Source organism: Babylonia areolata, chromosome 12, assembly GCF_041734735.1.
Source record: "Babylonia areolata isolate BAREFJ2019XMU chromosome 12, ASM4173473v1, whole genome shotgun sequence".
Classification (NCBI taxonomy): domain Eukaryota; kingdom Metazoa; phylum Mollusca; class Gastropoda; order Neogastropoda; family Buccinidae; genus Babylonia; species Babylonia areolata.
This window is the reverse complement of record NC_134887.1, coordinates 25,473,923-25,492,263: the sequence shown is the minus strand read 5'-3', so window position 1 is coordinate 25,492,263 and position 18,341 is coordinate 25,473,923. Positions and strand designations below refer to the sequence as shown.

At 47.1% G+C, this 18,341-nt stretch overlaps 1 protein-coding gene across 2 annotated transcripts in view; it reads left to right on the top strand.

Moving 5' to 3' along the window:
- Positions 1 to 9,246, top strand: part of LOC143288110 (glycine N-acyltransferase-like protein 3) — a 38,220-nt gene extending 28,974 nt beyond the window's left edge. Inside the window, exons 4-6 of one of the 2 annotated variants that reach the window (XM_076596396.1) lie at positions 4,725 to 4,851; positions 7,639 to 7,753; positions 8,221 to 9,246. In XM_076596396.1, coding sequence (XP_076452511.1) covers positions 4,725 to 4,851; positions 7,639 to 7,753; positions 8,221 to 8,638 — 660 coding nt within the window. In that variant the 3' untranslated portion in view covers positions 8,639 to 9,246. The remainder of the gene's footprint in view (positions 1 to 4,724; positions 4,852 to 7,638; positions 7,754 to 8,220) is intronic. The other variant, XM_076596397.1, reaches the window with a different exon arrangement.
- The last annotated feature ends 9,095 nt before the right edge of the window (positions 9,247 to 18,341 follow it).

Sequence of the window (18,341 nt, the reverse complement as noted above, 5' to 3'; positions counted from 1 at the left end):
TTTTTTTACTAACTTTTTAATGGCAGTGATCCACTGGAACATCCGTGGGTTCTACGCCAATTTCCAGGAACTTCAGCTGCTTTGTCGTGCCTTGAAACCTTCAGTGCTGGCGCTGCAGGAGACTCTGCAAAGAGATGGCAAGGTTTTATCTCTCTCTGGTTTTAACTCCATTTTTAAACCTGCTCAACCGAAGCAAGAGGGATTGACGGGAGGTGTCGCTCTTTTTATACGTAAGTCCCTTTTATACAGTACAGTTCCTTTAAGCACCCCTTTACAGGCGGTGGCAGTCAGAGTCACACTTGAGAAAACCATCACTGTCTGCTCTCTGTACCTTCCTCCTTCCGTCCGTGTTCTGAGGCAGGACCTCATGAACCTGGTCGACCAGCTCCCACGACCGTTTCTACTGTTGGGCGACTTCAATGGCCACTCCCCGCTTTGGGGAAGTGAGATGACATCAGCCCAAGGTCTTCTTTTGGAAAACCTCTTTCAGATATGGACTTGTGCTGTCTTAACGACAAGTCACCCACTTACCTTCATCTGTCTTCTCGTGTTTAGATCTGTCGGTCTGTGATCCATCGTTGGTCTTGGACTACGAGTGGAAAGTGCACGACGATCTGCACGGGAGTGACCACTTTCCTGTCATCCTCCGCCCCACAGATGGGGAAGGTAACTCTCTGCCTGACCGCCTGAACTATGACAAAGCCGACTGGGGAATTTTTACCACGAAGTAAAGAGCGGAGCTGCAGGAAGAAACAGTCTTAAAAAGCAAGGATCCTGCTGACACTGACACAGATCATTTTAGATTGCGCCAAAGCAGCAGTCCCATCGTCTACCTCCAAGCCTCAGATGCCAAGAACGCCCTGGTTCAACGCAGAATGTCGGGAGGCCCGTAAGTCTCGGAAGAGAGCGCAACGACGTGTCTTTCGGAGACCGGAGACTGATAGCGTTCGAACCCATCAACAGCTGAGGGCGAAAGCCAGGTATGTTTTTAAAAAGAGCCAAAGAAAATCATGGAGAGATTTTTGCTCTTCCTTAACCTCCAACACACCCAAGAAGAAAGTGTGGAGGGTTTTTAAAAAAATTAAGGGCAAGAACGTCTGCCCAACTTTTCATCACCTTAAACTTTCAGACGCTCTGGTCACAGAGAAGAAAGCAGCTGCCAATTTGCTTGCCTCCACAATCGAACAATACTCTAGATCTGCTAACAAATCTGCTCGGTTTCTCAAAACCAAAAACCTGAAAGAGAAAACACCCTGCAACTTCTCTTCCGACAACACAGAGAGCTACAACCTTCCTTTCACTATGAATGAACTAAAATCTGCCCTTCAGACCTGCACGGATTCCTCTACAGGAATGGACGAGGTTCATTATAAACTCTTAAAACATCTTCCCGAAACCTGTCTGGACACCCTGCTCAAAGTTTACAACCACATCTGGATCACAGGCTTTTTTCCACCCTCCTGGCGGAAAGCCCTCATAATCCCGGTGCCGAAACCGGGAAAAGACCCCTCGAACCCCTCCAACTACCGCCCAATAGCACTGACCAGTTGCATCTGCAAATTGATGGAGAAGATGGTCAACGGTAGACTGATGTGGAAACTAGAGACTGACGGCCTTCTGGCGAAAGAACAGTGCGGTTTCCGCAAGCATCGTTCTGCCGTTGACCATCTGGTTCGTCTAGAAACCACTGTAAGAAATGCCTTTGTAAACAAACAGCATGTGGTGGCCATATTTTTTGATTTGGAGAAAGCTTACGATACCACCTGGAAATTTGGAATCCTCTCGGACCTGCACAAGCTCGGCTTCCGAGGACACCTGCCTCAGTTCATCCACAACTTTTTGCAAGACAGACAATTCCAGGTGAGGGTCGGCACCACCCTGTCCGACATTCACGAGCAGGAGCTGGGTGTCCCGCAAGGGAGCATTCTGTCGCCGGCTCTCTTCAGCATCAAAATTAATGACATTGTTCAATCCGTTCAGAAGGGATCGGAAAGCTCGCTGTTCGTGGACGATTTCCCCTTGTGTGCAACTGGCAGCACGTATGCCAGCATCCATCGACGGCTTCAGCTCTGCATCAACAAAATCCAGTGTTGGGCAGAGGAGAATGGCTTCACCTTTTCGTCCTCCAAAACCGAATGTATTCATTTTCATAACTTTTGCCAGTCCTATCCGGACCCTGAAATCCGTCTGGGAAAATCCACCATCCCGGCGGTCAAGGAAGCCAAATTTTTAGGGGTCGTCTTTGATCAGAAGCTGAACTTCCTCAGCCATATCAAACAGCTGAAAATATCTTGCCAAAAAGCCCTGAACATCATGAGAGTTGTAGCACACACGGGCTGGGGTGCTGATAAGAGAACTCTTTTGCACCTCTACAGAGCTCTGGACCGGTCCAAACTAGATTATGGAAGTGTAGTATACGGCTCGGCCAGACCGTCCTACCTTGAACTGTTGGACCCTATACACTACCAAGGGCTCCGTCTCAGCTTAGGTGTGTTCCGCACCACCCCTGTGCACAGCCTGTATGCAGAGGCGGGGGAACCACCTCTCTCCAACCGCAGACTGAAGCTGACCCTAAATTATTATTTGAAATTGTTTTCTGAACCTGTATTCAACGCTGTATTCAACAACCCTTTCGATAAGAAATTTAAAGACAACCCAAACTGCATCCCTCCTCTTGGACTCCGCATTCAGCCACACTTAGAAAATGCCGATCTGGATGTCAGTGGCATCTCAGAGTTCTCCAAGTTCCCGGACAGCCCTCCATGGACCTTCAGAACACGTGAGGTCCGATTTGATCTGGCCTCGTACCGTAAAGACTCCACCAGTTCTCTGGCCTACAGAACTTACTTTTCGGAACTCTGCCACAAATTTCCCACTTTTCAAAGAATCTTCACTGACGGTTCCAAGTCAGAGGACGGAGTCGCTGCATCTGCGTTCTGTCCCGCCTTTCTGACCGGCCCTCAACGGAACACATCCTGTCTGACAGCTTGGTGTACACTGCGGAACTGACCGCGGTAAAAATGGTTCTCTCTTCGAAACAGAAGAGATTCATGATCTTTTCTGACTCCTTGTCAGCCCTGGAGGCGGTCGCCTGCAGGAATATCACTCATCCCAAACTGCTGGAATTTTATGAAGCTTTTACTCTCGCAACGAAGAAAGGATACGAGGTTGTGTTGGCCTGGGTTCCCGGACATGTTGGCATTCGTGGTAACGAAAGGGCGGACCTGCTGGCCAGGAACGCTGTAAAGAAAGAATTGTCCAGATCCTTGGTACCCTATACAGACATGAAGCGGAAGGTCAACACTTACGTTAAGGATCTTTGGCAAGAGGAGTGGAACACCCAGACGGACAACAAGCTCTTCCAGATCCGTCCGGACCTAAAAGAGACCCTTCCTTCAGGGGTGAAGAACAGAAAGGAGGAGTCTGTGCTGTGCAGACTGCGTACGGGGCACACTTTTTTTTACTCATTCTTACTTGTTGAAGGGGGAGGAGGCCCCTCGATGCATTCCCTGTGACGAGCCTCTCACCGTGAAACACGTGCTCCTTGACTGTTGGGATCTACATGACGTTAGACGCAGACATTACACGGCGGTTTCTTTGAAGACTTTGTTTCGTGATGTCCCTCCGTGGGCGCTGATGGACTTCTTAAAAGAAGTGAACATTTTTAACCAGATTTGAAGGTTTTAAACTATGGAAGGTTTTTTTTAACTTTGGAGTGGAAAGTTTGAAGTGGTGACTCGTTTTAATTGGTTGTTTTTTTATCCTGGTAGTAGTTATTGACGCAGCGATAGCCTTGAGATGGCCTTAGTGGTCGGCGAGGCTCTAAGCACCATAATTTCATTTCATTTCATATCGTTCTTTTCACATCAAGACATGATGCTGGTCGATTTTGCATTCATCTGCCTTCCATGCTTTCTGAATTAATTTTCTGGACAGTGTTCCCACAATGTTCATTCAAACAAACCTGGTTAACACATATTTAGATATTTATACACTGCTGATTAATAAGCAGAGCATGAAGTATTACTTACGAACTAAATGATCCCGTGCTGCCTTTTTAAATTCACCTTTGCAGTCAGTATAATACTGTTTTCATTCTTTATGAAATGTCATGACTGGTAAGAAACTGGAATACATTCATAAAAGCGAATGTGTCTTTTATCGATTTAGTATAAAACACATGAAATTGAAAATGTTTGTTTCCTTTTGACTCCAAAGAGTTCTCATATTTTCGGTACGGTATCTGTCATCTGCCGCAGTGACCTACTAACGGAGGTATAGGAAAGCATCAGCGCGGCAGCAGTCCGTCACAAGTACTGTACCGCGCTAAACACTTTCCTCTGGCGACGATTTATACCGCGCTTGCTTAACCCTGGCTTGCTCTTGCCTTGCCACTCTTTGTAAGGCGATCTCTCATGGCCAGATGTGTGAAAAAAAAAAAATCATTAAAAATCAAAATCTAATCATGTTCCCGCCCACCTACAGCGGTCAACTTTATATCAGCGTGATCAGTATGATTTATTCTATTTTATCGTGAAAAGAACGGTTTTGTTGCAGACATTTGGACCATTTTTGTATCTGCCCTGGACTAATAGGCTTGATTAGATAAATAAACAAGTAATCAAAAAGTATTAATAAATGAATAAACTAAATGAACAAACACCCAGACAGTTCCCTGCAAAGTGTGTCAGGACAAAGATCAAGTGCCGTGGTTCTCTGGACAGCAGGTGCGCAGGGAGCACGTTGAGCAGAGTGTGGTGGAGGGGGTGTTCGGAGTGACGGAGGGGGCAGTGGGTGACCTGCTGAGAGATCCCACCATCGCACTGTGGGACACACGGGTCGTTCTGACTGGTGGGTATCTTTCTTCATCATTTCCTGTCGCTTGTCTGCTTGGTGATCAGTGCAGTGTCTGCTTGGTGATCAGTGCAGTGTGATCAGTGCAGTGTCAGCTTGGTGGTCAGTGCAGTGTCTGCTTGGTGATCAGTGCAGTGTGATCAGTGCAGTGTGATCAGTGCAGTGTCTGCTTGGTGGTCAGTGCAGTGTCTGCTTGGTGATCAGTGCAGTGTGATCAGTGCAGTGTCTGCTTGGTGATCAGTGCAGTGTGATCAGTGCAGTGTCTGCTTGGTGATCAGTGCAGTGTCTGCTTGGTGATCAGTGCAGTGTCTGCTTGGTGGTCAGTGCAGTGTCTGCTTGGTGATCAGTGCAGTGTCTGCTTGGTGGTCAGTGCAGTGTGATCAGTGCAGTGTCTGCTTGGTGGTCAGTGCAGTTTGATCAGTGCAGTGTCTGCTTGGTGGTCAGTGCAGTGTCTGCTTGGTGATCAGTGCAGTGTCTGCTTGGTGGTCAGTGCAGTGTGATCAGTGCAGTGTCTGCTTGGTGGTCAGTGCAGTGTCTGCTTGGTGGTCAGTGCAGTGTGATCAGTGCAGTGTCTGCTTGGTGGTCAGTGCAGTGTGATCAGTGCAGTGTCTGCTTGGTGGTCAGTGCAGTGTCTGCTTGGTGGTCAGTGCAGTGTGATCAGTGCAGTGTCTGCTTGGTGGTCAGTTCAGTTTGATCAGTGCAGTGTCTGCTTGGTGGTCAGTGCAGTGTCTGCTTGGTGATCAGTGCAGTGTCTGCTTGGTGGTCAGTGCAGTGTCTGCTTGGTGGTCAGTGCAGTGTGATCAGTGCAGTGTCTGCTTGGTGGTCAGTGCAGTGTCTGCTTGGTGGTCAGTGTAGAGGAAAATACATGTGGTTGGGGTGGGGGACATGATTGGGGCTGAAGGACAGGGAACGGATCAGGGGAAAACCGTGCATGTGAGTAAATACATGTGCGGGCTCGCAAGCATGCGAACGCATACGTAAACACACACACACACACACACACACACACACACACACACACACACACACACACACACACACACACACTACTTAGGGTGAAATGCTATTGACCATAACATCAACCATATTTAGGTTTGATGAAAAATCAGAATTTTATGAGACAAAAAAGGACAAAATCCTAAATATAGCTGTAGACAAGAAGACAACAGTAGTGTTTGAAAGTTATATGATTCGTTACAACGTCTGCAATCAAATTTTAGAAAGTGAACAGGCCTACATGTAAGCTACATGATGTACTCTGTATTTGGGAACACAGCTCTCAACGCACCAATATCATACCACAGTGCAGTTCAGTTACAGTTAGCAAACATGCAGGGCATATATGGTGGACACCAGCTTGTGACGAAACAGTTGATCACAAAAAGCTAAAACACAAGATGTGAGATGGAAATCTTCAAAAAGCCATGAAGAAAATAATAATGATGATAATGATAATGATGATAATAATGATAATACATTGATACTAATAATGATAATAAAGAAGAAAGAAAGAAAGAAATCACAAAAAAGCAACAATATTATAGCTGAAGCAAAAATACAATACTGGTTATCCTTTTGTTGTCAATGATTTTTTGAAAGTCAGAAACATCTGCGGAAATGTTTTCTGAATCCATGATCGTTGCGGGCAACCCTCTTTTACAGAAAGCATAATGATGAAGAATGTAAAGATATGTACAAAGATTCAGTCCCAGATAATAATCATTACATCATTGCTCCGTTGAACACTTTAGTTAAAGGTTAAAGGTCATCAGTTGGACTGGATGGAATTTTGAATGAAAAACATTAACCAAGATAAAATGGGTACTTTGTTGCATAGCATTTTTCAAAAATGCTGTAGGTAAGAAGTTACGTCCACGGTCAATCATTGTTCAATTTCTGAAGCAAGGAAAACCTATAAAAAATACAGAAAGAAATAGACTACTCACGTTAACATCTCATGTCGGAAAAATATATAGAAACATGTTCAAAGCTGATCTCGTTTCTGTGGTAACAATAGAACACCGTGGTGGAGTGGTGGCCGAGTGGTAACCCCTCCGCCCAGCAAGCCACGGGATCAAATCTCACACTGTCCATTATTTTCTCCCCCTCCATTGCAGTGGTGGTGAGGACGCTAGTCATTCTGGTAAGACAATAAACCGAGACCCCGTGTCTTTTTTGCACTTAGCACATGTAAAAGAACCCACGGCAACAAAGGGGCTGCCCGTGGCAAAATTCTGTAGAAAAAATTTACTTTGGTAGGAAAAGCAAACTGGACCTGCAGGCAGAACAAAGGATGACGCTGCAGTGTAGCGACACGCTCTGCCTGGGGGAGAGCAGCCCGAATTTCACACAGACCGGGACTTTGTTGTGACAATACAATGCAACACAATGCAGTGCAATGCAATGCAATCCGGTACACTATAGTACAATACAATAATCAAGCAGGTTTTCAGAAACGATGTGATTGGCCAAAATATCAAATTGAGAAACAAATTCGTGGAAGAAAATACGTGCAAGTGAGGAACGCCTTTAGAAGTGGTGTTGGGGAGGGAGGAGGGAGGAATGTCACACGCTCCAAAAAGAGAGTCCGGTGGTCAAGTGGCTTCCCTCCAATGGAGAGAGCCATAAGTTTGTCATGACTAGGGATCTGTCTCCAGAATGAGAGACACGCAACACCACCACTTCTAAGACTGCCAGTGAAGGGTGGTGAAAAACAAAATTGACGATTTATGTCAACATCTTGTTATGTTAACTTTTTTCATATACTTTTTTTGTAATACTTAGCGGTGACGAAGAGCCTGAAGCCAGTGCTTCTGACAGTGGCTGAAGAAATGGGGAAATCTGTCACACTGTACACCAGTGTCTTGCTGAAGGCCACACCGAAAGATATCACACCTGCGTGAGTGTTCTGCATTGTGTCGATATTCAGATGTACATGTGCGCGCTTGTGTGTGTGTGTGTGTGTGTGTGTGTGTGTGTGTGTCTGTCTGTCTGTCTGTCTGTCTGTCTGTCTGTCTGTATCTGTCTGTGTGTGTGTGTCTGTTCAGTATGGATAAATGGGACGAGCAGCGTAGAGGCAATGTCATGATAATAGCATTCAAGATGAAGCAAGAAAAGAAAAAATCAAGCCTATATCTTATAAATGTTGTCTCACGACATGTGTGTGAATATGTGCGTGTTTTACATCCATTCCTTTTCCCTTGTTATTTGATATCATGCATAATTGTATTTATTACCTGCCTGGATTTTATGGTCGTGTTCAAGTTTACAAAAGCGCGCGCGCGCGCGTGTGTGTGTGTGTGTGTACGTCCGTGCGTGCGTGCGTGCGTATGTGTGTGTGTGTGTGTGTGTGTGTGTGTGTGACAGATCTGTTCCAGATGGAATAAAGATTCGATCTGTCTCCAGTGCTGATATCAAGCGGATGAATTCCACGTGGGAGTATTCCTTTGAAGGCTCTGACACGTACATGCAGGAGAGTGTCCGTCACTATCCCTCAGTGTACCTGCAGACAGGCAGTGGGCACCACGTGGGGCACATGGTGGGCACCAGCTACGGAACTCTGGGAATGCTCTACGTTTATCCCGAATTCCGCAGGAATGGTTACGCCAAGGTCATCGTATCCCAGCTGGCCCAGAAATATTTTGACCGTGGGGAAGATGCCTATGTTTTTGTTGAAGAAAACAACTTGCCCTCGCAACGTTTGCACGAGTCACTGGGTTTCAGGAGCGTGTATGGTGGTGGAGTGGTGTGGCTGTGGTGTGATTCAAAGCCGTTTCCTAAATGATCAGCTGTTTTCAGTGATGTAACCAGAAACCAAACACACACACGCGCGCACGCGCGCGCCCACGAACACACACACACACACACACATACATACACGCACATGCGCGAAGGCGCACCCAGGTGAACTATAAAATTGTAACCTTGTGGGATAGGGTTTTTTTTTGCTGTTGTTCATTGGCTGTTGTTGAGCTCTGCTGACTCTCTGTTGAAGGAAGTATCACAGTAAAGAAAATATGCGTCCACAAGCTGACATGCTTAATTATAACGGCAAAGACTGTTTGAAGTACAAAGTGATTGTAAAATCGGGCTCAGTTGGAGCAATAATCTGGTTGGCCGTGTCAGGCTGCAACCGGTAAAGACCAGAACCTGCATTTAACCAAACATTGCCAGGCCAACAAAGTTCATTCCCCACCACTAAAACCTAGAATGTGGTTGATTTAGAAATTATTATATGCGATGTTGCTTGATTACGAAATGTATAATCTTAATAAATTCAGTTGTGTAGTCAACCAGTTTTGGTTTTTTGCCTAGAATGTGGTTGATTTAGAAATTATTATATACGATGTTGCTTGGATACGAAATGTATAATCTTAATAAATTCAGTTGTGCATTCAACCAGGTTTGTTTTTTGTGTGTGTTTTTCTCCAATGAATGCTGCTGTGCCTTCGAGCTGTCACTTTGCCAGCACGATTGATGTCTTCAGTCACTCCGGCCAGTCCCCTTCCCACGCTGTCCCCAGCTGGTTCTTACTTGACGGGACTCTGCTCGTCTTTTTCTTGCCACGTGCTGTCTATGTGTGGACAGCAAATCACATGGACATCTGTCATCTTCTCTCTCCTCGTTTCAATCTTTCAATTTGACTCATCTTTCTATAATTCTGTAAGTTAGGCGCTAGTTGGCCATACGTTTATAGAATTAGTAAAATATGATTTCTAAAAGAAGATGACTTCGGAAAATAAATTCCATGCACAATCCTGTGACTGATTAAGCCTTCATATTTATAACAGTTACGAGTAAATGAATTCCGAGCTTTATAAATTCCTGGTCTTCTACTGTTGTATAAGAGTATATAATTCGTGAGAATTAGTTGGAATATATACACACAATGCTTCTTCGTTTGATAATAAATCATAAATCCACGACATTTCCACCTGTGATGGAAGGCGGCAGAATGGTTCAGACGCTGATTTGCCGGCAATACAGAGTCCGTGAGGGTCTAGATTCGAATCCCGGTCACGCCCTTTGTCCCAGCTTTAAAATCAAACTGAGCGTTTAGTCATTCGTATGAGACGACAATCCGAGGTTCCGTGTGCAGCACGCACTTGGCGCACTGAAAAAGAAGCGATGACAATATTGGTTGTTCTCTGGCAAAATTCTGTAAAAGAAATCCGCATTCACACACACACACACACACACACACACACACACACACATTGTGTATGTAAATATATTTGTATACAACATGTATATATATGCACTCAAGTCCTGACTTGGGTTATGCTGCTGTCAGGCATTTGCCAACAGATGTGCAAAACGTAACGTGCAGTGGTTGTGGACAGGTGGGCAGCTTTTGTCAAGGTGAGCGCAACGTCCCTCCCTTTGTTCTGTACTCGCGCGCTGAACTGCTTGCGATCGAACCTGCACCTTTGACCCCTGACCTAGTTGTGCGCCTGCGAGGACAGGCATAGGCGTTTGCCTGCCGCGAAGACGAACTCGCCGTGCAGGAAAGAGAAAACAAAAGCCCATCAAAACTGTCGTTTCCGTACGGACCCCCAACAGCACTACTGACAGTACCCCTGATGTGTCACCTGTGTGTGTTGACAGATCCACTTCATGTGGCGCTGTTTGTGCAGCTTCCAACCTCAACACACGTGTTCCTGCTAACATTTTTACTCCCCGTGACATTGTCCCCTCTGATGACAATATTCCGAACTGTAATGTGTCCCCCGTGCCAGTGATAGCCTCTGCTCCGCTTCCTACTCCTGCCACACCTGTCTCAACTCCCGGACCTTTTTCTTCCTTCCCATTGTCCTCCACTGCTCAGTCACCATCTTCTTGCACTGTCTGTCTCCCTGACTCACCTGCTTCACCATTAGATTCCTCTCTCCTTACCTCTGATCTCTTTCATGCCTGTCTGTTCAATGCTCAATCTGTCTGCCCTGATCAAAAGACTGACTATATTTCTGATTTTATTTTTGAAAAAAAACCTTTGATATCGTATTTCTTACCGAAACCTGGTTAAAGTCACAAGGTCACGAACCCAAACGTAAACAACTGACCCCCCTGGATACAAAACTGTCACTTCCTCGATTGTCTCGTGGAGGTGGCATCGCCACCGTCTACAGAGATATCTTGGAGTCTTCCCTCTCCTTCTCCCATAACCACGCCTTTCCACATGATACCTTCGAAATGCTAGAAGTCACTCTCAGTGTTCCCGGTCACTCAATCATCTTGTTGTCTCTATCGTCCTCCTCCTAGTCGTAAAAATAATCTAACGTCTTCTCAGTTTCACGATGAGTTCCGAACACTACTTGATTACTACAACCTTCGTTTTGGCAAACTTATTATCCTTGGAGATTTCAATTTTCATTTCGACAACCAGACTTCCACTGATGTCAAACGCCTATGTCTGTCTCTGTCCACTCATTCTCTCTCTCAGTTCGTTACAGAACCAACACACAGATCTGGCCATACGTTGGACTGGCTCATTGCACGTGACTCTGATGCCATGGTTGCGTCAGTGACTAACTGACAAACTTTCTTCCGACCATTCTGCTGTTATATTCTTGCTTAATATTTCAAAACCTACCAGAACCAAAAAATCTGTTACTCGTCGCAACCTGAAATCCATCAACATTAACAGTTTTTCTTCTCAAGCTGCTGAACGCCTTTCCAAAATTTCTTTCCGTACCGACGTATCCACACATTACAACACTGTCCTCTCTCAACTGCTGGATGAACATGCACCCCCCACTACCCGCATGCTCCCTGACAGACCCTCCGCCCCATGCTACACACAAGACATTCGACTTGTAAAACGCAAACGACGCCAACTGGAAAGACGATGGCGATCAACAAAACTGCAAGTCCACAATCAAATATTCCGAAAACAAATAAATAAAGTCAAACATATGATCTCATCAGCAAAAACAAACTTCTTTTCTTCTCAAGTTCTCGATGCCACATCAACCAAATCTCTTTACTCTGTCATGTCAAATCTTCTTGCACTGCAAAAGACTCCTCTTCCTTCTGCCTGGTGGTGTGTGTCCATTGAGATCGATGATGACCATCGTTGTCATCCAGTTGGGGGATGGGGGGAGGGTGGTGGTGTGGGGGGGTGCTCATGAATCTATCTGTGAATGCGCAGATGGCTGAATAGTCCAATCTGCGCACGAAATGTTCGCTGACAGTTGGGGCAGACAAAGACAGGCATATCATTGTCAGGGAGCTTGTTTGCCCGTGACTTTCTGGCCTGCCTCTTCGGAACAGCTGCAGCAGTCCTGTTGGCCTCGCACAACTTGGCGCCTTTGTGCACAGCAGCGCGCCATTTGTCGCGGTCCACTGCAGATTCCTCCCAGGAGTCAGGGTTGATATCAAACGCTACCAGAGAGATTTTCAGAGTATCTCTGAAGCGCTTCTTCTGACCTCTGTGTGATCTCTTCCCTTGTTGCAGCTCGCCATTGAAGAGCCTTTTGGGCAGCCGATGGTCTGGCATGCGCACCACGTGTCCAGCCCAGCGAAGCTGGGACTGTATCAGGATGGTGAAGATGCTGGGAAGGGTGACTTTTGCAAGTACCTCCGTGTCTGGGGTCCTGTCTTGCCACTTAATGTTCAGTAGCTTCCTGAGGCATGTTGTGTGGAAGTGGCTCAGCTTCTTGGCATGTCGTTGGTACACTGTCCAAGTTTCGCAGGCGTACAGTAGTGTGGGGAGAACTACTGCTCTGTAGACCTTTAGCTTGGTCTCAAGACCAATGCCTCTTCTGTTCCAGACATTTCCACAGAGTCTACCAAAAGTTGCGCTTGCTCTTGCAATCCTGACGTTCACTTCATCGTCGATGGTCGCATTTCGTGACAGTGTGCTGCTAAGGTATGTGAACCGCTCCACCGCACTGAGTCTCTGACCGTTGACTGTGATATTGGGCTCAACGTGGGGTTTCCCTGGGGCTGGCTTATGGAGAACTTCAGTTTTCCTCGTGCTGATGGTAAGGCCGAAGTTCCTGCTGGCAGTGGCAAACTTGTCGACGCTGAGTTGCATGTCAGCTTCAGGTCCAGCGTTGAGGGCACAATCATCAGCAAACAAAAAGTCTCTGATGATGTCTGTCATGACCTTCGTTTTTGCTTGAAGCCTTCTGAGGTTAAACAGCTTGCCATCTGTTCGGTATTTTAGGCCGATTCCAACATCGCCATCTCTGAAGGCATCAGTAAGCATTGCAGAGAACATGAGGCTGAACAGTGTTGGAGCCAGGACGGAGCCTTGCTTGACACCATTTGTGACAGGAAAAGGAGCCTGATGTTTCGCCATTGTCCTGGACTCGAGCCTGCATGCCTTCATGGAATTGGCTGACCAAGGAAATAAATTTCCAAGGGCATCCGTACTTGGCCATGATCTTCCACATTCCCTCTCTACTCACGGTGTCGAAGGCCTTAGTGAGGTCGACATAGGTGGAGAACAGATCAGCATTTTGCTCCTGACATTTCTCTTGCAGCTGCCTTGCAGCAAACACCATGTCAGTGGTTCCGCGCTCTTTCAAGAATCCACATTGGCTCTCAGGCAAATGACCTTGGTCAAGGTGTGCTGTGAGGCGGTTTAGTAGGATCCTGGCAAGTATCTTGCCTGCGATGGAGAGCAAGGAAATGCCCCGATGGTTATCACAGGCTTTCCGGTTCCACTTTCGCTTGTACAAGTGAATGATGGATGCATCTTTGAAATCCTGGGGAATCGTCTCTTCTTTCCACATGAGTGAGTACAGCTGACGGAGCTTCTCAGTCAGCACAGTGCCTCCATCCTTGTAGACCTCTGCTGCTATGGAGTCTGAGCCAGGTGCTTTGCCACAGGATAGCAGACGGATTGCTTTCTGGGTCTCAAGAGGTGTTGGCGGATCGTCCAGTGCTTCGTTGATGGGGACTTGTGGGAGACGGTCTATGGCTTCATCATTTATGGAGGAAGGGCGATTTAAGACACTGTTGAAGTGCGCAGCCCAGTATTCGAAAATTTTCTCCTCGGTGATCAAGGTATTCCCATCTGCACTGAGGAGGTGGGATGATCCTGAGGATGTGGGGCTGTAGACTTCTTTTAAGGCATCATAGAACCTCTTCATATCGTGCCTATCAGCATATCCCTGGATCTCATCAGCTTTGTCACTCAGCCACTTATCCTGCATCTGACGTAACTTTTGCTGAACAGTCCTGCGGATGGCATTGTATGCATCCTTTTTTGATGTGGACTTTGGGTTGCTCAGGTAGGCTTGATGCAGACGGCGTTTCTCATCCAGAAGCTGCTTGATTTCATCACAGTTTTCATCAAACCAGTCTTTGTGCTTTCTGGTCATGGGTCCCAGGGTCTCTGAAGCTGTACTATAGATCAGCTCGCGCAGGGTCCTACAGTCAGACTCCACATTCTGGTTGTCCAGAGAGGCGGATTCCAGACGATCTTCCAGCAGCTCCACAAAGGTCTGTTCGATGGTGATGTTTTTCAGCTTAGCAATGTTGAGCCATTTTGGAGCCTTCTGGCCTTGGGGGCGTCTCTTGGGTTGGATTCGAATATTCAGCTTCGAGACTACAAGGCGATGGTCTGTCCAACACTCATGGCGCCGCACATGGTCTTTGTTACACGTACATCTTGCCTATCCCTTTTCCTGACGATGACGTAATCGATGAGATGCCAATGCTCTGAGCGAGGGTGCATCCATGACGTCCTGTTACGGTTAGGGAGGCAGAAAACTGTGTTGGTTATCAGCAGTTCGTGCTCTGCACAGGTCTGGAGCAAAAGCAATCCGTTTGGGTTGCAGTGGCCCACGCCGTGCTTTCCAGTTACTCCATCCCAGGAGATGTAGTCAGAGCCACCTCTAGTATTGAAGTCCCCAAGAATGATTAGCTTGTCTGCTTTCGGGATAGCAGCAATGACAGAGTGAAGGTCCTCGTAGAACTTCGCCTTCACTTCATCCGGGTTGGTCATGGTTGGGGCGTAGGCACTGACAATGGTGAGGTGCTTCTGGCCAGATACCAGTGGGAGTTTCATGGTCATAAGCCTATCGTTGACTCCCTTTGGGATTCCAGCTAGCTTGCTGGCAAGTGCTGTTTTTACTGCAAAACCAATGCCAGCCTCACGTCGCTCTTCGCTTCCTCGTCCACTCCAGAAGAAGGTGTAACCAGATCCCCGTTCATACAGCTCGCCTTCGCCTGCAAGCCGAGTCTCACTCAAGGCTGCGATGTCGATGTTGTATCTGGCGAGTTCGGATGCAACTAGTGCCGTTCTCCTTTGGGGTCTGTCCGCGTCCTCTGTCCAGGAGAGTCCTTATGTTCCAAGCACCAATGGTGAGAGGAACGATCCTTGTTTTTTTCTTTTCTTTCTCTTTGTTTCGACCGCTGATGTAGGGTCCCCGCCAGCCGCGGTATGCTGGCCAGGGTGATATGGAGCAGGCAATTTTTAGGGCACCTTTTCTAGCCCCTTCCTCATACCAGGGAGGTGAGCAGTGCATTCCTAAAGAGGGCTGCTCAGACGCTCAGACAGCTGCCGAGCTCCATCGCAGCTCCTGTCGATGAAGAACGACCCCATGGCCAGAGCCGCCTGCGTGCAGGTCTGCGGCTGCGACTGCCAGTGTACCCACACCTGTCGTTTCGTCGCTCGCCTGTCGCCACAGGACTTGGGGGTGATGAAAGGATGAAGGATGAAAGGTCATTAAGGATGGCTGATGACTTGCGCGATGAGTTTGTTTAAAGTGAAGAGGAGTTGCGCAACGTCGACCTCACTCTCTCGTCCGGGTTCACCAATTTCCAGTGGCAAGACTAAGTCGAGATGACTGGAGGATGAGCACGGATGCAGTGGTTGACCAAGATATCCTTTCGGTGTCTCATCTTGCTCTCTGCACTCCACAGTGCGTTGCTGTAACCGCCTTCCTCTCCGTTGAACCGATAGGTTTCTTCCGCAGATTCTGCCGGATCCAGACTTCGCATGCATGGGTAGACACACCCCGGGGGCCAACTGTGTGTGGCATGCACACAGCACAGTGGAGCTAGATGGCCGTCGGTGGCTCTCCTGAGCCGACGCCCTTTTATGGATCTCGTTTTTAATTCCATAAGGTTGTCTAGCCACGCGCCTCACCAGTCCCGGAAGGGAGCGGTGTGAGTGCCGGTTTAGTCGCCGGTAACCCGATCCTGAACAGGTTGTACTGGATTACAGGTTACCAGTAGCAGATCTAATGACCTACACTTTATCTGAACTCCCCAATGTCTTCTTCTCTTTCTTTTTCGACAAAGTCCAAAATATTCGTACCATCTTAGACCAAATGTCTTTCCAACCTGTTCATCCTGATCCTCAATTCAGCGGCACTCCTCTCCATTCCTTTAATCCATTGACTGAAACAGAAGTCCATGAAATCCTGAAAGAAATGACAGTAAAATCCTGTGAGCTCGATCCTATACCAGCCTTGGTCTTTTCCCAGTGTGTCTCAGCTTCTCCCCACAATCACCAATATTGTCAACTCATCCCTTCTCACTGGAACGTTTCCATCCACTTTCAAACTGCAATCGTCCGGCCTGTTCTGAAGAAATCCAACCTTGACACGAACATTTTGAAAAACTAGCGACCAGTTTCTAATCTTCCATTCATGTCCAAACTCCTTGAAAAAGCTGTCCTCAAGCAGTTCAACAACCACCTTTGTTCCAACAATCTCATCCACTCATTTCAGTCTGCCTATCGCGCTGACCACAGCACCGAAACCACTCTCTTCCACATTCTGAACAATCTACTGATAGCGTCCGACTCAGGAAAAATTTCCCTTCTCACTCTTCTCGACTTGTCAGCCGCCTTTGACACAATAGACCATTCAATCCTTCTTTCCCGTCTTCATTTTACTTTTGGTATCAACGGCACTGTTCTAAACTGGTTCAGATCTTATCTCACTGATCGATTTCAGTCTGTCATTGTTGATCATTTCCAATCTGAACCCGTTAAAATCGAACATGGAGTCCCACAGGGATCTGTTTTAGGCCCAGTGCTCTTCACATTGTACACTGCTCCTCTCGCTGAAATTATCAACCACCATAATATCAGTCATCATTCTTATGCTGATGACACTCAACTCCAGAAGAGTGATACCCCTGAAAAATTGTTGTCGCTCTTGCAAGAAACATCCAACTGCTTCCTGGACATTCAAAACTGGATGACTCGAAAAAAGTTACAATTGAACGCGGACAAAACTGAAGCAATGATCATAGGAACGAAACAAAAACTCTCTTCCATCATAACTGACACAATCAAACTTGGCAGTACATCCATCCCTCTTTCCACGTCAGTCAGGAACCTCGGTGTTGTCCTTGACAATACACTGTCCATGCAAAAATTTATCAGTCAGACATGTCAGTCCAGCTACTGTCAACTGCGGCGCATCAGTGCCGTCCGGAAATATCTGTCCACTGACGCAACATCTAGACTTGTCGTTTCTCTCATTCTCTCTCGCCTTGACTACTGTAACTCTCTATTGTCTGGTTTGCCTGCTTCATCTATTCAGTCCCTTCAGCGCATACAAAACTCTGCTGCCCGACTCGTCCTCAGAAAGAAAAGACCTGAGCACATCACTCCTCTTTTGCAACATCTCCACTGGCTCCCTGTCTCACACCGAATAAAGTACAAGATCAGCACTCTATGTTATAGATGTATTCACAAAACTGCCCCTTCCTATCTCTGTGGCTGCCTTCCCCTCTACACTCCATCTCGCTCACTACAATTGGCTTCGGATCCACTCTGTTTACGCATACCCAGATTCAAACACTCGACTGTTGGCCGTCGTTCTTTCTCTGTCTCTGGACCTTGTGATTGGAATGAACTTCCTCTTTCGCTTCGTCAAGTCTCCACACTCAGCTCTTTCAAGTCTGGCCTTAAAACCCACCTCTTCCCAAAATAGCCTCCCTTGTCTGCCCTTCCTTGTCTTTAGTTTCTACTGTTTTAGAGTTATGCACGCGTGTGAGAATGACTGGTGCGAAAGCGCTTTGATTTGTCTCTGCACAAGATTCAGCGCTATATAAATACCATTATTATTAGATGTCGTGAAGCACATATGGACATGTCCGAACGCAGTGACGCCCCCTTGAGAAACTAAAGCTGAAACTGAGGCACTAGTGAGTTGATGCGATGACAACCATCTGGCTGCACGTGGCCCAGACCGAGGAGATGGATGTGGGAGGGACCCAGCCACGCCCACCCCACGGCCGTCAGGGGGTAGGAAGTGGAGCTGGTGGTCGGTACAGCGACCTGGGCTCGGTCACCAACAGCAAGCTGGACTGGTCAGCCAACCTGCCGAAGAAGGGCAGCGCTTCCTGACTGACGAGGCTGAACACAATTGGTGTGGGGCCACACAGGTCTGTATGTCTATAAAAATCTATTTATAGGTTCGTGGTGTGTGGTGTGTTCGAGACTGCTGTCCAGAGCTATTCTACATAGCGACAGTGGCGAGTCAGTGCTGACGTTTTTACAGCCTCTGCATCTC